This window comes from Pocillopora damicornis, chromosome 3 (genome assembly GCF_964200805.1).
Source record: "Pocillopora damicornis chromosome 3, jaPocDami1.2, whole genome shotgun sequence".
NCBI lineage: Eukaryota > Metazoa > Cnidaria > Anthozoa > Scleractinia > Pocilloporidae > Pocillopora > Pocillopora damicornis.
Window position 1 is genome coordinate 30,567,603 of NC_142672.1, and position 22,483 is coordinate 30,590,085.

Consider the following 22,483-nt stretch of genomic DNA (forward strand, 5'->3'; position numbering starts at 1 on the left):
GCGCCGCCTTGAACAGTAAAAAATGAAAATATACCCCAATTTGTTAGCCTGATATCTCCAATGTTACCTCGATCCAGAAGTTGCCATTTATTTGGAACAATATTTGTTTATGGATGAATTGATTGCTTTAATTAAAAAATGGGGAAATTTAAAGGTAAAAAAAAGAAAATTATTAATCTATGATGAGTTAGCTATATTTGGGACCAGCTCCTAAATCAGCTTACCGGTCGGAAATAAAGTCCACTACTTATTTCGTCCAGAATGAAAGCAAATTCCAAATTTAATTGATCTAAGTGATGAAATAATTTGTAAGGAAAGGCCACAAACTGCCATATGCTGTTCAGAATGATTAGGAAGATTAAAGTGTCTAGCGACTGGTTTGGGTGCGTCCTTGTCATTTCTTTCCAAGTTGCGAAGGTGTTCTCGGAATCGGTCACTTAGTCGTCGTCCTGTTTCGCCGATGTATAACTTATTCCAATAAGTGCAAGTTATGCAGCAAATAACATTGGCGGAGGTACACGTAAAGTGATCAATGATCTTAATGGATCTCTTGGGTCCCGATATTTTATCTACGTTATGAATGAAAGAACAAGTTTTGCATCGTGAGCGAGCGCATTTGAAAGTTCCAGATTGGTCATTTGTTTGAAATGAACTCCTGACTAAAAAGTTGCCTATGTTTTTGTCACGTTTGAATGAAATAAGTGGGGGTTGCGAAAAGATAGTGCCAGTTTTTGAATCGTTTTGGAGTAATTAAAAATTTTTTAAGAATGATAGATTTAACTGCGTAGTTGTGAGGATGAAATGTAAGAGTAAATGGAATGCGGTCAGTGTTGTCCTTCTCAGCCGTTTGTAGTGCTGACTGTCGAACAATTTGTTGGGCACGGTGGTGGCCCACTTGAACGAGAGAGACAGGATAGCCACGTTTATCGAAAAACTGTCACATTGCCTCTGATTTTTCGGAAAAACCAGAGTCGTCACTACACAAACAACATAAAATTGACGTGTGATGGATGTGAAGATGAATACATGAATACAATTGTATTCATCTTCACATCCATCACATGTCAAGAACTCCATACCTTTTTCACAGTTTCTCAGACTTCGTCGTTTATGTGAAACTGTAGGTTTGTAATAAACACTAGTGCATAAAACGTTGCCTTCAATTGAAATTTTGATTTCTAGAAAAGCCAAAGAAGTGTCGGAAATTTCCCAGGTACATTTAAGAGCCGGATGAAAGGAAATGACGGCGGTTATAAATTGAGTGAGCTCCTCTTTGGTAGAGGAGGTAGCGCCGATCCAATCGTCAACGTAACGGCCGTAGAGTTAAGGTTTTGGGCCGTGGCGTTCGGCCAGACGGAGTAGTGTTTCAGAGCTAGGTTCCTTAACAGTGCGATGATCGAAGAAATGTTTGAGGGCCCGGAGACCTTCGTCATTGGAAATGACAGTATAAAGAGATGTTATATCCATAGTTAAAATAAGTTTGTTTTGGCCGAGGAAACTAAAGTCACCAAAAAATTTCAAGTGCGTATTGGCTGTCCTTAATGTAAGACGGTAAACTTTTGACGATAGTTGCCACAACTTTGTCCAAATAGCTGGAAATAAGTTCGGTGGGACAACTACAGGCAGAAACGATGGGTCGACCTGGGTTGTTAGGTTTGTGGATTTTAGACAGCTACGCGAAGGAAACCTTTGTCAGTCCCGCGAGGATCGTCGGCCGTCAGAAAACTTAGAATCAATTCAGTCATGATTAAGAAAAAAAAATTAATTTTCTAACGCACACAGGAAATTGCTGATATTCTGACATGCCGCCTTACCCGGGACATTTTTACAACAAAGGATGATACTTGAGACGACATGTTGCCGCTTTTACTCATTTTGTCTAGGTGTGAGCTTGAGTCTTGAATAAATTTATCTCATGAAATTTTTTTTCATCTAGGGACATTTTTAGGACGAAGGACGCTATAAAGGACGGTATGTTGCTGCTTCTATTGAGTGAGATTGTATCTTGAACTAATTTTATCCTACGAATAATAAGCTTTGTAAATCAGAAATTTATCCGTAACTCTTGATGACACAATTGTAAAACCGCTCTTGTCTCCCCAAACCTGGACAAAATTCGTTTAGTAAGGAAGATTGATTACAAAGATCTTTAGGCTGTTCTCTACATTGTCACGCTTGAGAGGTGTGGTGTCCAAGCAAGCAAATTTAATATTCACAAAATTACGAGACAACCTACGACTGACATAACCTACACACACAAGTCTCGTATTCGGCGCACGCCTGTCTCGACATTAGCATTCGTAATTTGACAAGTGCATGACATTTTCACAAGTATGCCACTCCTTGACAGCTATGTTACAATCGGGATAAAGAAAACTTGTTTCACTTCACGTGTTCGTGAAAGACTAGCGGAAAAAAACCATAAACTGAACGACAGTAGTGAGCAGGGTAAAATTTCCGCACAGCCCCATACTATTGTAAAACAAGGTAATTTAGTGTTAACAACTGGGTTGAAAACGTAAATTAGCCACCGTAAAGGGTAAAAAAGCTGACGTTTCGAGCGTTAGCCCTTCGTCGCTCTTAAACATTACATAATAGTTTTCTCAAGAGCTTTGGGAATGATGCCGAATAATAAACAATTCATTCTTTTTAATACCTCGCCTTTCAACTTACCACCTGCTACAAGTTACACGTGACAATAGGCCAGATATGTAATTAATAAAAATGCTGATGAAAACTGAATCCGCAATCAAGCTTACGCAAGGAAAGAGTAATTTTCTGGGGTTTTCTTTCAATGAAAAAGACGAAGTATTTCGAAAACGCCAAACTTATATGTAATTCGGCAGAATAAAAAAAAAAATATATTCTTGAAATCATAGTCAAACATACAGATGTTTCAGTCTTTATTGCATTTGTTTAGGCTTTCGTCAGGCAATTGTGTGTCTTGCAGACGTCACTATGAGGAAGATAAAAATACATCAAACGCTCCTGGCCCTTCCGCTGTTACCTTAAAAATGGGCATAGGCATCGAAAGACCTTTCCTACTCTGAAATTTATAGAAAATGAACAGAAACTGTGGTATTTAAAAGGGAAAAAAGCATTTTGCACTGAGAAGAACCTCAGTTTGGATGAGTCAATCTTGAACTTTGGAGAAAAAGTATTAATTAGCCACTTCAATACCGTTTTGGGGAAATTTTCCTGCGGAATTAAGGTTAGTTACAGATAGTATCTCTAGATAGTAATTATCTGTGAATGCGTAAACTGGCAAAAACTTTCGCCTAGATCGCATAATACATATTACACATAATTGTCACAAACTCCTCGCATAAGAAAATTCGAAATACGCAACTAACTCGCAGCCAGCTGTTCCTTGAAGCAAATAATATGAGAGCTTTAGAGTTCTTTACTATCAACTTTGAGAAATTTGGTCGAGCTCTCTGATTCTTATCGTGAGACAAAGCTTAAAACTAACGGCGCTGCAGATAAATTCAGCAGCACATTCGTGACTTTATCAATCACCGAAGTGAGACGATTATTTTTCCTCAAACATTTTTAGTGTGGGAAACAGGGAGTGAAGTAATCTATCTTTCTCAAGTAGAGTGGTGAAACTCCACGTATACATTTATTTATCAGTTGCTCTCGCCATCTTTGCGGAAAGTCAGTAAGCAACACACCACACTTTCTATCGTTTTACTAAAATAATTACCAACTCCAGATGTTCGGAGAACTGTGTTACTGGAAAAAGTTTGCGAATCACTTGCCTCCTACTTGTGATTGACAAATTTTCGAGTGTTTCCCCAACGTTGCGAGTGGGCCATTATGCTGATAAACCGACAGAAAGTGCGGTTTATTGCTTTTATAAAATAAACTTAAAACAAAACATATTATGTTTCAATTTTCTATGGGTTACCGATGCAATAAACGATAGGTTTTTGACCAGTCTCGTCTATTTAGAAAGCCTGATAACACAACGGTCTGGGAAATTTTGAAACAAAAAATGTTGGATGAATTAATGTATTCAGGCTTTAGGCAAAAACAATAATCCACTAGTAGTTGTGCCTTTCAGAACTATTGCAAACAGCTTTCCCCCTCACCCACAGCTCAGAGTCACTTTTTTTTTTATCTAAGCTAAGAACAAAAAATGAGTCGAGTTTGTACGTATTGGAAAAGACAAGCATAAAGCAAACTATAAAGGAGCCTAAGTTTCTAAAGAAACTGGTGCTGCGACGGCGGGAAAAAGCTGACGTTTGACCGGCTTTAGAAACACCTCGCTCGATTCTAAGTATAAACGCTGGAAGTTATATAGAGCCTCCATGAAAACAGTTTTAAGTATGGGAGAATACGACGATTATTCATTAAAAAGATTGCTTTTAACTTCAAACTGATTAAGAAAGCATTCATTTATCCATGTTTCTATCTATTCACACTGACGTCAGGGTAGACTGAAACGCAAACGAGTTTCAGAAACAGAATGACATATCTTAATACTTCAAATTCCCTTAATGATGCCCCAACCGGAAGGCAATAAATGATGACCGTTTGTGTATTATCCATCACGTTATTTTTCCTCAGTCAACTTGATTCAGACGTTGTCAAAATACACCTTCTTTAAGCCCATATGCATTTTTAAAGATTTGTTGAGAGAAAGAAGAATTTTCAAAATTTAGTCAGAAAGCTTGCATGGACAGCCTAAGTTTTCGATCGATTTCAATTCAAGCGAAACTTTCAATTACTAAAATAATTTATTAGGCGACATAAGTTTGAAGGAAGCCCTAAAAATGATAGTAAATTTTAAACTTAAATTATATAAGCGAATTAAAGTCTACTGTAACGGGAAAAATATAAGGATACAGAAAAAATATATATATATGTTATTTGCCGGCTGGGAGGTCCGTATGGTGAAAAACTGTGACCGAGGTCTTGAAAATACTGCCCGAGGCCGTAGGCCGAGGGCAGCATTTTCAAGACCGAGGTCACAGTTTTTCACCATACGGACCGACCCTTAGCCGGTAAATAACATATTTATTGTTTTTAAACTTGACGAAATTCTTTCCGAAAGAACCCGAATGATTTATGGACGTAAATATCTTTCATAAACTGAACAATTTTTGAGTGGGTAAATGGTAGTTAAAATAGAGGTGATGCAAATTTAAGAAAGATGCCTCAGCGAAACATTTTCATTTCCGTAACGATAAAGGTGATTTAAAAAGCCTTCCAGACAAACTTTGAAACATTATTTTTACAAGTATCTGTCACAATCTGACACCTGTCAATTAGAGAGCGCGCAAGAAAAAAAAAAGCGTTGGAACATTTGAAAACAAACAGAACTAGTTTGGCAAGGACAGTCACGACAATGTTTTCTTCAAAATCAGTTAATGATCTAACGGAAAGTATTATTCACTCTCATCGACCATTCATTCATGTACGAAGATTTACCTCTGTTCATTAAGTAAACGGCGAGGAAAGTAATTGTGAGTAAATTCAATTTTTTTTATTTTGAAGTTGTGAGAGTTTGCTCGTTTGTTTGCTGTAATGGCGTGTTTAACTGTGATCTTTCCTTCACAAAAACTAAATTCGAACGGCACACTCCAACGAGACACAAGGGAATGTAATGCGGCCTTTTCTCAAAAAATTCCTTCAATTTCTGTTGTGCAATTTAAGGTACAAATGTCCAAATTGAACGGAATTGGAAAGACTCAACAGGAGCGTATATTTGTTGTAGAACTTAAATTAAAACTTCGCTCGCTCTTTCACTATGAACAAATTGCTCGAGAAAATTCAGATATTAAATGAATGAAAGTTCTATCGTTCAGTTTAACTGTAACCAAATACCTCACGTTTCAACTTTCTGGGTACTTTTTGTGAACGATTAAAATTAATTGCAGACGGTTTTTAGGCCGCTCGTCAACCAACGTAATGACATTATTGTTTATACAAATTCATTCTGAAACCAATATTTTTCTGTCAACCAAAGTGATTTGATAGAGAGAAAAGAGAGGATTCATAAGTTATTTATCGGCTTGAGGTAGTGACCGACGTGTTTGCTTAAAAATACTGCCCAGCCGGAAAACGAGGTATATTTATGAAAAATGACAACGAAAGTTGGGATGTACTCGGCGACTCACGAAAGCGTTACCGTGGCCCGTGGGCAGAGATAGGAAAATACTGACCGGGTAAAGAACCAATCAGATTGCAAGATTCGTTACCGTGCCCTCTAAAAAAACAATAAAAAAGTCAGGTAATTTAGTGTTAACAACTGGGTTGAAAACGTAAATTAGCCACCGTAAAGAGTAAAAAAGCTGACGTTTCGAGCGTTAGCCCTTCGTCAGAGCGATTAGAGGAATTGTGGGTTGTGTGTGGATTTATATGTAGAAGGTGGAGCTACGCCATTGGTGGGAATATTGTGACGAGAAAACAGGAATAAATTAGTTGAATGAAAAGCGCTCGTTAATTTATTCCTGTTTTCTCGTCACAATATTCCCACCAATGGCGTAGCTCCACCTTCTACATATAAATCCACACACAACCCACAATTCCTCTAATCGCTCTGACGAAGGGCTAACGCTCGAAACGTCAGCTTTTTTACTCTTTACGGTGGCTAATTTACGTTTTCAACCCAGTTGTTAACACTAAATTACCTGCTTTACTCTCCCACCGACGCAGCACCACAGTTTCTTTAGAAACTTACCCCTTTAATAAAAAAGTCATATGAATTGGCGCCTTCAGCTGATATGTTCGATACAAGCTTCAATAGAAGTAAATATGGAAACGAACTAGTGGAACATTTCGGAAGACTGGTGTTAACGACAATAATGATAATAATGATAATATTAACAATGAGGAAGAAAACAATGATTATGATTGTAATCACAAAATAGCAAAACAGGAACAAAGAAATAGAGAAAACAGGTTTGTCGGCTTATGTCTATCTTCAAACGTTAGCTTGTCATTAATAATACCGTTTCTAATTTGAATAAATAGAAAGTAGTTGCTTGCGCCTATATGAACAAAATACTCATTATATGTACTGAGTATATGGATAGCTTATATCTGTGGGAGATTAATGAAGAGGAATCGTGTTGCCCAACAGACATTGTGGAAAGGCTTCATTTCTTCACGATCAATTAAAAAGACTTCAGATGCCTTTGTCTTTTGTCGACTCTTTCTTTAATGGAACGCCAACAATAGATAGGTTCATGTCATGCATTCAGTCTAGACGAGAGCAAATTCTGAAATTTCCACATAATTTATTCACCCGTGCCATGTTTAATAGTTTAACTGACGTCTTTGCACTTGAGACAATGGCTACAATAAGATTCGTAAAATAAGCGCCTAACAAAAAGTGCAGTATCTTAAAGTAATGATAGGCGGGCTCGCAAAACAAAACCAATGTCCACTTGACAGCAACAGATAATGATATAACAAAACATCCATGAAATGATATTTTATTTCCTTGTGGCCATGGCATGCAGGTGACATGACGGAATGTTGCAACTCTTCAGCATTAAATAGTGAATCCTAGTCATTTTTTAACGATGTGTGCCTTAACAATTTCAACGTAGTTTGGTATCAGTGACTGTTTCAGTTTAAAGAGATGTTACTTATCCCTTGTCAGTTTCGTAAACTGTTTTTTTAAACAGGTCCCTATAAAGCATTTTAGGATAATACCAATTACATACTAGGAAGGTAGCCTTAATAAGATATTCGCGTTCTATCACAAATTGGCTGCGCTAATCTTTATCTATTCCGTAACAGCCGGATAGTGATTAAAGAGAATGGCCAAACAGTGTACAGTCGTAAACAAACGAAAATTAAAACTTGAACCTGTCTTGTAGTAGTTTTCCAAAAACGTGTATATTATATCTCTGCGTGATAGTTGATTTGGGCCTCTTCAATTATCACACCTTAGAAACCTCGCGCTCAAAATCTGATTTATTTATTTTTAGTTATTTGATTATCTATTTTCGATATTTATACGGGGTGGCCCGGTTCAACTGGTTTAAATGGATGTCTGTATAAACAATAACAAGGCCAAATCGCATCATCAGAGACTATGTTCCCAACTATTTGCGAAAAAGAAGGTGGTTTATCAGTTATTTAACGTCCCCTGCAAGCCAGTGCAGAAAAAATGAAGACGATGCCGACGGTTTATCGTCATTATCCGAGAAGACTCGAATGTCTATCGTTTGCGAATGTCACAGCAAAGGTAGCATATTTTCGTCAGTTATTTTAAATGTTGTTCCGGTCTAGGGCTTGAACCCTCGGTCTCCCGCAAGGCATTACGGTATTTTAAAACACGAGGTCAAAGTGTGGGGTAAAGGGAGATACACATGGACTAAATTTCACCTGGAGATATATATAAACAGGCCGTTAAGACTCAGTAAAGGATATGACCATTACCGCTTAATACAGGTGAAATTACCGTAAGTAAGGGAAAATAAAAGATTCGGATCTTTTAAAACCGACCTCTTTATACAGGGTGACCGTTTAATACGGGTTCCACAGAATAGGAGTATTAAAAACGCTATGTTTTGCCATAATTGACTACTTAATTTACAAGAACTCGCTCAAAAATTCTACTAACATTGCCTTCGGGAGATACACATGGACTAAATTTCAACTGAAAGATTATTCTTAGTTTTATTTGACTGGTTGCACTTCAATTAGGGACCATGGATACAGGTGGAGAACTATATACAAACAGGCCGTTGGGACTCAGTAAAGGATGTGACTAATACCGCTTAACACAGGTCAAATTACATTAAATAAGGGGAAAAAAAAGACTCGGATCTTTTAAAACCGACCTCTTTATACAGGGTGACCGTTTAATACGGTTAACAGGATCGACTGAATGTTGTAATGATTTATTCTTGTTTTCTCTTCACCATATTCTCAACCAATAGTGCAGCTCCATTTTCTGCATAAAAACGCACACAAAACCCACAATTCCTCCAATCGCTCTGACGAAGGACTAACGCCCGAAACGTCAGCTTTCAAGAGTAATAATCTAGGTATAAGAATTCTTTCAGAGTGTATGCATGTTGTTTTGTAAAGAACACTGTAACGTATTTCAACTTGTTTGTGTGTCCTTTTAAGAAACGCGATATGTCTGTAATGACTAGAGTGCCAAACTATATTCTTTAATTTTGATCTTCTCCACACTGTGCGTAGTTCATGGCCTGCTATTTCAACGAAGATTATCGAGAAGGCGCCTTCCGATCACCTTTGTTTACTTTGTAAGTCACGCAAGCGCGCAAGCGTTACGACCGATCACGTTTACGCAACGTTTTAGGACAACTATTCTCTATTCTCTATTCTCCATTCAGTTGTTAAGAAATCCTAAAATCCTCAACGTAGAAGATAAACAAATGAAGTTTACAGCCCTTCAAATTCGGATATCGAGCCTTGATTTCAGTGACATGCTCCTCATAAGTATGTTTCTGTTCGATAAGAAACCGGCGGACAAAGTCTTTATCTAAGACATTTTCTAACGCCGCCATCTTAGTTTCCTAAATATTCCCCCTTAAACAAAGATTGTCAGTTTCAATGCCATAAGCCGAAAACAGAAAACCAGAAATGAATCGTGATCCGTTTCAAAATTCCATACGAAAACGAAAAACGAAAAAGGAAATTAAAATCCGTTCAATCAAAAGTTAGAAAAAGGAAAAACGGAGAGCACAAAGTGAATTCGAATTTCGTTTCCTTCCCGGCGGGGAAAAAATGGAAAACGAAAATGGAAGTCCAATTTCGTTTTTTTGCTGCAAAGAAAAGCGAAAAACGAAAATAAAATTTGTGTTTCATTTTCCTATACTACTGAAAATCGGTTGGTGCTAAGGTACACGGATTAGCATGGCTTTTATTCTTACCGAGACATGTCTGCAATCGATTTTTTTAACTCGACTTTCAGCTTTGGTAAAAAACAAACGTTAATGTAAAAATTTAAAATGCTAATTAGCTACAGCATCTTCCTTTGACAGTGGTCCTTGTAAGATGATCTGAGACCTTACTACATCCCTTGGCTTTATTGGGAAAAGGTTTGACAAAATGTCATCCAAGTCTATTGCACTAATAATGGACTTTTGGCTCACAAATTAAAACTAATCTTTCTAGCTTGCATAAAACGCATTTAATCAATTATTTCGACCTGTTTAGGCCTCAAATGTACTTTTTGCCATCTAACTGCTGCGCGTTGTTATTTGGAGTAATCGCCCGCAAACCTTCTAATCCAAGGGTATGAGGGTTTTTTAATTTCGATTATTCATATATACTATTTATTTATTCCCTAACTTGTAAATGTGGCCATGGAGGGTTAGAGAAAAATTCCTCTCAAGCAATCGTTCTTTGAAAGTTGGAGTTCTCAGTCATTTATTTTAGCTTTTAGTTTTTAAAACACTTCCCTCGGCCATATCTATCGCATAAGGCTTATGCCAAAAAAGAAAACAGCGGTAACATTTGTTGATTTAACTGAATCAGGTTTTAAAGACGGAAGTCAAAGTATGGGTCGTTAACTGCAACCGTTTTCATTGCTCTGCTTTTCGTCCCCTGTTCTTGAGCGCAACTGGCCGTGGTATATTTTGTCCCATTCCGTTGCCCTGATACGAAAAAATGGCGTAACAATAAGAAGAGTAAGAAGATGTTGAACGGGACGATATATCAAAGAGGAATAAAATAGTCTGGTAAGATTTTCCTTTGCCAGTGTATGGGCCATTAGATTGGCATAAAGTGATCGAGCTGTGTTTCATTTTTCAAGAATCAGACTGTTCTTAAAGTTTTAATTTTTCTTTCGTATTTTAAAAAAATTGAAAAATATATTATATACATATTTTACATATGTACATTTAATTTTTTTTTTTTGCTTTCCTCTCTTTTCTCCCTTTTTTCGATAGGCAGCTGCAGTCAGAATGACACTCCTTTAATAGGTTAGCTTTACTTGGGAAATATTTACACAAAAGCTTTCAGGAAAAACGTTGTTCATTAGCGTGTATGATCACTCATAATTAATCGGCCGATTATCAGAACGATGAAGTTTTCGATTCACTGCTTTGATTTTGTTTCCTTTGTTTCTTACATGGCTATAAATTTAAAGAGCCAAATATCTCCGTTAATCATCACATTTACATGAAATACAGAGTATTTTCCCTTGCGGCTGGCATCAGAGTAAAGAAAAGATCCTTGCAGCGAGCTGCAATTAACAGAAATAGCAGAAAAGACGCCAACATAAAAAAAACGGTCTGCGGCGAGATTCGAACCAATGCCTCTCAGGTTATAATTGGCTGAGGGTTACAATGAGGTAATGGCTTTTACGGCTAACGATTAAAATTTTGGCTAACTTACAGCTGACGGTTAATTTATCTCCATTGTTGTTACCAGGAATTCTTTTGCCTATAATTTTTTTTTTATCACTAATGGTAAAAATTTGACAATTTTATGCCTAACGGCTAAAGGTTTTGGCGGTTTTACGGCCGTCGGTTAACATCATTGAGACCCTCTTGGGTGCTACGACCAACTGAGTGACGAAGCCACACTTTGGCGGCGAGGGAAACTTCGAACTACTAGTTGGTTATTTCAAAAATGAAAGATTCATGTAACATAGCACAAGTTTTGTTTTGTTTTGTTTTGATACCAAAAGGTTTCTCCGGTATTACCATAGAAACAGCATCCCACTGTCATGGATCTCAACACATGGAATATGTTCTGGAGGTTATGTTTTGGATTTTTGGCAACTTTGATCGTTGCTGGAAATATTCTAAACATCTGGACGTTTTTTAAGCTGAGACTCCGAAAGCGTTCCTCATTTCTTCTGATCGGTTTGGGCGTGGCTGATTTACTGGTTGGAGGATTGGCCATTCCTCTTTTCATAGCGGGATTTGAATCAGCTTCAGTAACAACATGGCGTGTTTTCAACATTGTTGACGTGTTTACAAGTACATCGTCCATTTATACACTTGCAGTCATTTCCTTGGAAAGAATGTTCGCCATCGGTTGGCCTCTTCGTCATAGAACTGCAAACTTTCGTATCTATATCTGTGCCATTTCCATACCGTGGATCATAGCAGCAATATTCATTGTTCTCACTGATGAATACTTAAACTTCATTATAAGAGACAGGGTAATCTACTTTCTAGTTTTGTTTCCTGTAACACCTCTATTAGTTATGTGTGTAGCGTATTTTGTTATTTGGAGGAAACAAAAATCACCAATACGTAACCATAACAATGTCATCAGAGAGACCAAATTAGCAAACACATTACTTTTGATAACAGGAGCTTCTGTTTTTACCTGGCTTCCATTCCAGATTATTAACATATTAGTAAATTTGCATGTTTTTCCATCTTTTTTTCATCTGCAACTGACAGTATTCATCATCAGGGTTTTACAATACAGCAATTCTTTCGTAAACGTAATCATTTATCCACTAAGAATTCCAGAATTTAAAAACTTCCTGCTACACTTGCTTCGTTGTTGTATAGGTCCTCATCAGATATTTAGAGCTGGGGTTTTACCATCAGCTGAGTCTGGGTCAGTTGTATCCTTAGTAAGATTTACAAGTAGGCAGTTCTTATCACCGAGCTCTGAACAGGAGAGTGCAGTTTGATTGATTGATTTTTTAAATCGATAATTTGACATTTTTTACTGACAAGTGATACAATTGAGGGGAAATCGTGCTTTTCATCAACTGTTTGTGTGTAAAAGTAAGATACCTAAATGAATATCAAGCTAGTTCAGAGTTATGTTGTACTCTGACTTTATTCTTTTGAACATCCTGTCGGAGAGATTATTTGAATTAATTTAAGATGTAAACCGAAGTTAACAGCTATTTTGGCATTATTTGCGTCCTTCTTCTCGTTTATCAAATAGTTTCCTCATCGGTAATAAGTTTTATTTCCCTCTGCATGCATAATGTTGTATATAGTTTTTAAATAATATTGGCATTGTAATATAGCATATGTTTATTTCATTTTAGCTTATTTTCTCAAAGATATTAGCTCTACAGCTACAATGTGAATTTCGAGCATAAATGAAGTATATGTATGTATATATTTATGTATGTATATATTTATGTATGTATGTATCGGTATCCAAGGGGAAGCCATCGCGTTTCCTTTCGACACCTAAGAGCTGGATAGTACAAATCACCCTTGAATTTCCACTAAGAAGGTGCGAAAAGCACCATTCAATCACATTGTTTCTATTAAGTCATACACCAGATGTGCATATAACAAGACTGTTATATAAACTACTTGATCAATTTTAGCTCATTTGAAATAGTGTACAATCTACGTCTCGATTTGAATAATAAAAAAATGAAAGTAAGTGGGTGAAAGAGATTCAGTACTATAAATGTCCCATTGTTCTCTTACATGCTGTGTTAGTGCTTGATGTACATAGTTAATGACGGTTGAGCACATCCAAGTTTACTCACATTGTACTCAATTCTTTGATCTAAGGTAATAAATATTGTATCTGAAGAATTTAACTACTTCCCACTTTAATTACTCGTATATACACTTAACTACGATAAGAAGAGCTTATCGAGAATTTATATTGCTTGAGGTATGGCTAGGAAAGTTAGTTAAATAGAGGATGTTACATGGCCGCGCAGAGATACTACATTTCTCGTGTAGAAATACTTTTCAACACGAGAATAGAACTTTGGTATCTCTAAGCGACCATGTAATATTCTATTTATTGTATATAAATCAATAATAAATAAATAATAATAAATCAAAGGCTGTACATCGAAAGGCGCGATTTTTATATTAACATGATATTTTAACATATTATCTTCACGTGAGAAGATGTAATTTTTTGCGCGAAAGCTCACTAGGTATTGTTTGTTCATATAGTAATTTAAGTTTCAGTTACCTATGAAAGCAGCTTGAAAAGTGGTAATTAAAACCAGGTCCGTAGTAATAAGGAGATTCCTATTTGCTCTCACAAAAACCTACTCCTGACATCAACTGGAGTGAGGTAGAGACCACAAAAGCAAATTCCAAGGAATCGATCGCTGGGATCACATCAGAAGAAATTTGTACTGAATGCGGCTGAAAGTGAAACAAACAAAATTAATATTAGAACAGTCGGACTGGCTTTAATGCCCTCCACCTTGAAGTGCACTCATAGTTGAAACGCACCCACTGAATCTTGTTCAAAAATTGTGCTCAGTATACAGACGCATTACTAAGGACAGCTTTTGTTCATTTTCCAATTTATATCCTAATTCTTCGCAGCTGTTTAACAAGCTCTGTTAACTTATGACGAATTTACCTTCTTTTTTCTTTCAACTCCTACGATGTTGATATCTTCCAAATTAGCTACACCTGAGATTTAAAATAAAATAGTTTTTCGAAACTGTTGAAAAAAAAGAAGAAGAAAAAAAAAGGAAGCAAGCAAAGCCGAGATGGCAATCTAACGCTTAACTGTCAATTTCGACTCGAAGAAATTAAAAAAACCACGTAATGATCACTACACCGCCAGCAACTTAGTTTCTTAGTTTCTTGCACACCAGCTTACCATTACACAAACTCACAACTTTCTCCAGAGTTTCTCGTCCCTTGCACACCTTGCACACCGCTTCTTTGCGCTCTTATACCGTCTCGCTTTTTTTTTCTCCCAAGGGTATCTCTCGACAAGAAAAAACTTTCCGTGAGCGGCGACTACCTAAGCGCCACGTAAGCAATCTCGTGATGTATTCGCATCACGCTTAACTGCGTAAAAAGTTTGACGCATAACTGCGTTACTCGACGAAACGTTCTAGAAAGTTCCCCGACACTGCGGTCAGCATTACTAAACAGTATGGTTATCATTTACAAAAACAGTAGTACTCATTAACACCGGGGATGCCAATTACTCATAACACTTGGCATCGAGTTAGTTTGAGATTCATTAAGAGATCTTACGTTTACACTCAAACAGATCATGAAGAGCACGATTTCCCCTCGATTGCATCACTTAAAGTTAAAAAAAAATGTGGATTTTTACTGACTTTAAGCAATCAATAAAGCAATCAAACTGCACTCTCCTGTTTAGAGCTCGGTGATAAGAGCTGCTTACTTGTAAATCTTATTAGGGATACAACTAACCCAGACTCAGCTGATGGTAAAACCCCAGCTCTAAGTGTCCGATGGGGAACTACACAACAACGAAGTAAGTGTAGCAGGCAGTTTTTAAATTCTGGAATTCTTAGTGGATAAATGATTACGTTTACGAGCGAATTGCTATATTAAAAAACCCTGATAATGAATACCGTTGTATTCATGATCAGAGTTTATGAGAAAAGTTTGCTGTTGCTTGCGATTGTACCAATAGATTAAGAATCTGGAATGGAAGCCAGGTGAAAACAGAAGCTCCTGTTATCCAAAATAATGTGTTTGCTTATTTGGCCTCTCTGATGACATTTTTATGGTTACATATTGGTGATTTTTGTTTCCTCCAAATAACATAATACGCTGCACACATAACTAATAGAGGTGCTACAGGAAACAAAACTAGAAGGCAGATTACGCTGTCATCACTTGTAATGAAGTTTGCACAAATGTTACAATGAATATTACTGCTATGATCCACGGTAGGGCTGCGCCTCATATGCCACTTTTTTGTTCTTACCACATTTTGACGTCATCTGTGATCTATTACTGAACAGACGCACGGTAACTTGGAATCTATTTGTTAATCAGTAATGATATTAAATGCGATTCTTCGATCTAAGCTGCCTTTATAGATAAAAAGTAATGTTTGCAGTGCATTTTCATTTAAAAAAAAAACAAAAATAAAACGAAACGAAAAAGAAAAAGAGAAACTTATTTAATCGAATAATTGTTTATTGTGCTTGTACACCCCTGGCGGAATCTTGAAACTCTTCAGCATTAAATAGGGAATCCTAGTCATTTTTAACGAAGCTTGCCTTAACAATTTCAACGTAGTTTGGTATCAGTGACTGTTTCAGTTTAAAGAGATGTTACTTATCCGTTGTCAGTTTCGTAAACTGTTTTTTTAAACGGGTCCCTATAAAGCATTTTAGGATAATACCAATTACATACTAGGAAGGTAGCCTTAATAAGATATTTGCGTTCTATCACAAACGCTGCAATTTGATTGGCTACGCTATTCTTTATCCATTCCGTAACAGCCGGATAGTGATTAAAGAGAATGGCCAAACAGTGAGCAGTTATAAACAAACGAAAATTAAAACTTGAACCTGTCTTGTTATTAAGTTTCGAAAGATGATCAAGTAGTTTTCCAAAAACGTGTATATTATACTCTTTCGCAATCTATGCGTGATAGTTGATTCGGGCCTCTTCAATTATCACACGTTAGAAACCTCGCGCTCAAAATCTGATTTATTTATTTTTAGTTATTTGATTATCTATTTTCAATATTTATACGGGGTGGCTCGGTTTAACTGGTGTAAATGGATGTCTGTATAAACAATAACAAGGCCAAATCGCATCATCAGAAACTATGTTCCCAACAATTTGCGAAAAAGAAGGTGGATTATCAGTTATTTAACGTCCCCTGCAAGCCAGAGCAGAAAAAATGAAGACGGGGCCGACGGTTTATCGCCATTATCCGAGAAGACTCGAATGTCTATCGTTTGCAGATGTCACAGCAAAGGCAGCATATTTTCCTCAGTTATTTTTAATGTTGTTCCGGTCTAGGGCTTGAACCCTCGGTCTGCCGCAAGGCATTACGGTATTTTAAAACATGAGGTCAAAGTGTAGGGTAAAGGGAGATACACATGGACTAAATTTCACCTGAAAGATTAATCTTAGTTTTATTTGACTGGTTACGGGTGGAGAACTATATACAAACAGGCCGTTAGGACTCAGTAAAGGATATGACCAACAACGCTTAATACAGGTGAAATTACAGTAAGTAAGGGAAAAAAAAAAGACTCGGATCTTTTAAAACCGACCTCTTCATACAGGGTGACCGCTTAATACGGTTAATACAGGATTGCCTGAATGTTGTAATGATTCATTCTTGTTTTCTCTTCACCATATTCCCAACCAATAGCGTAACTCCATTTTCTGCATAAAAACACACACACAACCCACAATTCCTCCAATCGCTGTGACGAAGGGCTAACGCCCGAAACGTCAGCTTTTAAGAGCCATAGTCTATGTTTCGAACTTTAAACAAAAATTGCGGCCACTCATCCCAGCTGATTTGGCTGAAATTTGGCATGAAGGCTAATTTTTAGGTCCTAACCACGAAATGGGTATTAAAAAGTTCCAGTTGTTTTCGCTTGGCAAAAAATCGATAAAGCCGACCAAGTCCGCCTATACTTGCCCGCCAACATGGCGTATCGAAGGTGTTCTTATGACTTCGACTCCAGTCCTGTCGTAAAGATTACCTGAAATATCTTGAAATAAATAAAAAGATATACCCCTTTTTCTTAACATTTACTGGAAAAAATGTGGGAGATACAGATTTTGATTACAGGTTATCTCAACGTTCGACGGTCGTTTTGCGCCGCCTTGAACAGTAAAAAATGAAAATATACCCCAATTTGTTAGCCTGATATCTCCAATGTTACCTCGATCCAGAAGTTGCCATTTATTTGGAACAATATTTGTTTATGGATGAATTGATTTCTTTAATTAAAAAATGGGGAAATTTAAAGGTCAAAAAAGGAAAATTATTAATCTATGATGAGTTAGCTATATTTGGGACCAGCTCCTAAATCAGCTTACCGGTGGGAAATAAAGTCCACTACTTATTTCGTCCAGAATGAAAGCAAATTCCAAATTTAATTGATCAAGGTGATGAAATAATTTGTAAGGAAAGGCTGCAAACTGACATATGCTGTTCAGAATGATTAGGAAGATTAAAGTGTCTAGCGACTGGTTTGGGTGCGTCCTTGTCATTTCTTTCCACGTCGCGAAGGTGTTCTCGGAATCGGTCACTTAGTCGTCTTCCTGTTTCGCCGATGTATAACTTATTCCAATAAGTGCAAGTTATGCAGCAAATAACATTGGCGGAGGTGCACGTAAAGTGATCAATGATCTTAATGGATCTTTTGGGTCCCGATATTTCATCTACGTTATGAATGAAAGAACAAGTTTTGCATCGTGAGCGAGCGTATTTGAAAGTTCCAGATTGGTCTTCGGTTTGAAATGAACTCCTGACTAAAAAGTTGCCTATGTTTTTGTCACGTTTGAATGAAATAAGTGGGGGTTGCGAAAAGATAGTGCCAGTTTCTGAATCGTTTTGGAGTAATTTAAAATTTTAAAGAATGATAGATTTAACTGCGTAGTTGTGAGGATGAAATGTAAGAGTAAATGGAATGCGGTCAGTGTTGTCCTTCTCAGCCGTTTGTAGTGCTGACTGTCGAACAATTTGTTGGGCACGGTGGTGGCCCACTTGAACGAGAGAGATAGGATAGCCACGTTTATCGAAAAACTGTCACATTGCCTCTGATTTTTCGAAAAAAACCGGAGTCGTCACTACATAAACGACATAAAATTGACGTGTGATGGATGTGAAGATGAATACATGAATACAATTGTATTCATCTTCACATCCATCACATGTCAAGAACTCCATACCTTTTTCACAGTTTCTCAGACTTCGTCGTTTATGTGAAACTGTAGGTTTGTAATAAACACTAGTGCATAAAACGTTGCCTTCAATTGAAATTTTGATTTCTAGAAAAGCCAAAGAAGTGTTGCAAATTTCCCAGGTACATTTAAGAGCTGGATGAAAGGAAATGACGGCGGTTATAAATTGAGTGAGCTCCTCTTTGGTAGAGGAGGTAGCGCCGATCCAATCGTCAACGTAACGGCCGTAGAGTTCAGGTTTTGGGCCGTGGTATTGACTAAAAAATTGATCTTCGATAAAACCTATAAAAAGATTGGCGCAGCTGGGTCCCATTTTAATACCCATGGCCACGCCATTAGTTTGTATGTAGTAGTTGCCACCGAATGAAAAGCGATTGAGTGTGAGTATTAGTTCGGCCAGACGGAGTAGTGTTTCAGAGCAAGGTTCCTTAACAGTGCGATGATCGAAGAAATGTTTGAGGGCCCGGAGACCTTCGTCATTGGGAATGACAGTATAAAGAGATGTTATATTCATAGTGAAAATAAGTTTGTTTTGGCCGAGGAAACTAAAGTCACCAAAAATTTCAAGTGCGTATTGGCTGTCCTTAATGTAAGACGGTAAAGTTTTGACGATAGGTGCCACAATTTTGTCTAAATAACTGGAAATAAGTTCGGTGGGACAACTACAGGCAGAAACGATGGGTCGACCTGGGTTGTTAGGTTTGTGGATTTTAGACAGCTACGCGAAGGAAACCTTTGTCAGTCCCGCGAGGATCGTCGGCTGTCAGAAAATTTAGAATCAATTCAGTCATGATTAAGAAAGAGAAAATTAATCCTTTCACGCACAATGGAAAATGCTGATATTATGACGCGCCGCCTAACCCGGGACATTTTTATAACAAAGAACGATATTTGAGACGACATGTTGCCGCTTCTACTTATTTTGTCTAAGTGTGAGCTTGGGTCTTGAATAAATTTATCTCAAGAAATTTTCTTCACCTAGGGACATTTTTATGACGAAGGACAGTATATAGGACGGTATGTTGCTGCTTCTATTGAGTGAGATTGTGTCTTGAACTAATTTTATCTCATGAATAATAAGTAAAGTAAATCAGAAATTTATCCGTGACTCTTAATGCCACAATTCTAAAACCGCTTTTGTCTCCCCAAACCTAGACAAAATTCGTTTAGTAAGGAAGATTGATTACAAAGATCTTTAGGCTGTTCTCTACATTGTTAGGCTTGATAGGTGCGGTGTCCAAGCAAGCAAATTTAATATTCACAAAATTACGAGACAACCTACGACTGATATAACCTACACACACAAGTCTCGTAGTCAGCGCACGCCTGTCTCGACATTAGCATTCGTAATTTGACAAGTGCATGACATTTTCACAAGTATGCCACTCCTTAACAGCTATGTTACGATAGGGATAAAGAAAACTTGTTTCACTTCACGTGTTCGAGAAAGACAAGCGGAAAAAAAACAAGCTGAACTACAGTAGCGAGCAGAAATGAGAAAATAAGCCAGGCTCTTCGATGAATCGGAATCTCCTGCTCTGACTCGAAAAAGGAAAGGAAGAATTTTTATCGGAGAATCTTTTTTTGTGATTATCCCCACCCACGCCAGGGGGCTGTCCCGGGGGAATTCCTATTGTTTTCATATCCACGCATGGAGTTGTGACGCAGTTCGTTAATGTTAATGTTTCGTTCCTTTGTGTACCGGTACACGAGGACACAACCCACGCCAGCCTATCGCGTCCTATTTAAGTAAAAAACAAACTTTTCGAAATATTCAAAAGTTATTCATGGTCATATGATAAAATGCTTATTGACTGAGTCAAGTCAGACATAATCCCAAGTTACACATATGAAGTTACCGCTTTTTCCGGTTAGAAATCTTTGTTAAACACCGCAGTTTATATGATAGTTTGCATTTATCAGTCGGACCAGCTGAATTTTCACAACTTCAGTGTTTTTCTAGCAAAATAATAGTTTTCTCAAGAGCTTTGGGAATAATGCCGAATAATAAACAATTCATTCTTTTTAATACCTCGCCTTTCAACTTACCACCTGCTACAAGCCAGATATGTTATGAATAAAAATGCTGATGAAAATCCTCAAGCTTACGCAAGGAAAGAGTAATTTTCTGGGGTTATCTTTCAATGAAAAAGACGAAGTATTTCGAAAACGGCAAACTTATATGTAATTCGGCAGATTAAAAAAAAAATTTTTTTCTTGAAATCATAGTCAAACATACAGGTGTTTCAGTCTTTATTGCATTTGTTTAGGCTTTCGTTCAGCAATTGTGTGTCTTGCAGACGTCACTATAAGGAAGTTAAAAATACATCAAACGCTCCTGGCCCTTCCGCTGATACCTTAAAAATGGGCATAGGCATGGAAAGGCCTTTCCTACTCTGAAACTTATAGAAAATGAACAGAAACTGTGGTATTTAAAAGGGAAAAAAGCATTTTGCACTGAGAAGAATCTCAATTTGGATGAGTTAATCTTGAACTTTGGAGAAAAAGTATTTATTAGCCACTTCAATACCGTTTTGGGGAAATTTTCCTGCGGAATTAAGGTTAGTTACGGTATCTCTAGTAATTCATTTTTCGCTTTTTAAACCTAATTTTTAACTCTCTGCACTGTGACAGGTGAAGACTGATAGAATTAAAAGACAACAGTTCTAACCTTGCAAAGAAGTTTGACCGCTGTTAAGCTATTCTTCTGTGATCTGAGTTCTTTTCATCGAATCTTAGCTTAAGGTAAAGCTTTCGCTAAGTCTAATTAGAATTATCTGTGAATGCTTAAGCTGGCAAAAACTTTCGCTTGGATCGGGGACAGTACACATAATTGTCACAAACTCTTCGCATAAGAAAATTCGAATTACGCAACTAACTCGCAGCCAGCTGTTCCTTGAAGCAAATAAAATAAGAGCTTTAGAGTTCTTTACTATCAATTTTGAGAAATTTGGTCGAGCTCTCTGATTCTTATCGTGAGACAAAGTTTAAAACTAACGGCGCCGCAGATAAATTCAGCAGCACATTTGTGACTTTATCAATCACCGAAGTAAGATGATTATTTTTCTTCAAATATTTTTGGTGTGGGAAACAGGGAGTGAAGCAATCTTCTACTTTTCTCAAGTAGAGTAGTGAAACTCCACATGTACATTTATTTATCAATTGCTCTCACCATCTTTGCGGAGAGTCATTAAGCAACACACCAATCAGTTGTTAAGAAAACCTAAAATCCTCAACGTAGAAGATAAACAAATGAAGTTTAAACGGTCAAAAGAAGATCTTAGTCGAGTTTCAGAATTTTGCAACTTACACATGGATTTGCGTTATTCTTAAGATGTTGGTGGATGAAAGCTACAGATATACCCGCGGGTTTGAGGCAGTCAGTTACTTCATTGGTGTATAAACTATACACTGATAAGCTTTTTTAGCCCGATTAACGCTTGCATTTTGAGAATTCTTTCGTACAAATTGGTGAATTTTGATATGCAAATTAAGGTCGAAGAGAAGGCTCTCCTCTGATCACGCTTGTATGAAAAATATTTCAGCTGAAGTTTCCATATTTTGTCTGTGAACGAAATGAAGGCATCTTGTAACTTGTAGTAAGATAGAATTCCGTTAATGTAAAAATTTAAAATGCCAATTAGCTACAGCATCTTCATTTGACAGTGGTCCTTGTAAGATGATCTGATACCTTACTACTTCCCTTGGTTTTATTGGGAAACGTTTTGACAAAATGTCATCCAAGTCTGTTGCACTAATGGACTTTTGGCTCACAAATTAAAACTAATCTTTCCATCTTGCATAAAACGCATTTAGTTAATTATTCCGACCTGTTTAAGCCTCAAATGTACTTTTTGCCATCTAATTGCGGCGCGTTGTTATCTGGAGTAATCGTCGGCAAACCTTCTAATCCAAGGGTT

The 22,483-nt window shown here is 37.2% G+C and overlaps 2 protein-coding genes and 1 pseudogene across 2 annotated transcripts in view; 1 reads left to right on the top strand and 2 right to left on the bottom strand.

The window, feature by feature from the left end:
• Positions 1 to 22,483, bottom strand: part of LOC113680733 (EGF and laminin G domain-containing protein) — a 438,917-nt gene that overhangs the window by 61,838 nt on the left and 354,596 nt on the right. The window lies entirely within an intron of this gene.
• Positions 3,003 to 12,700, top strand: LOC149049323 (adenosine receptor A2b-like). The gene is made up of 2 exons (XM_089202159.1): positions 3,003 to 3,211; positions 11,630 to 12,700. The coding sequence occupies exon 2, from the start codon at positions 11,669 to 11,671 to the stop codon at positions 12,593 to 12,595; it is 927 nt and encodes a 308-aa protein (XP_089058285.1). The 5' UTR covers positions 3,003 to 3,211; positions 11,630 to 11,668; the 3' UTR covers positions 12,596 to 12,700.
• Positions 17,761 to 19,077, bottom strand: LOC149049324 (uncharacterized; annotated as a pseudogene).

Coding starts and splice junctions, on each gene's coding strand:
- LOC149049323 (XM_089202159.1), top strand. CDS start 11,669: ATGGATCTCAACACATGGAATATGTTCTGGAGGTTATGTTTTGGATTT.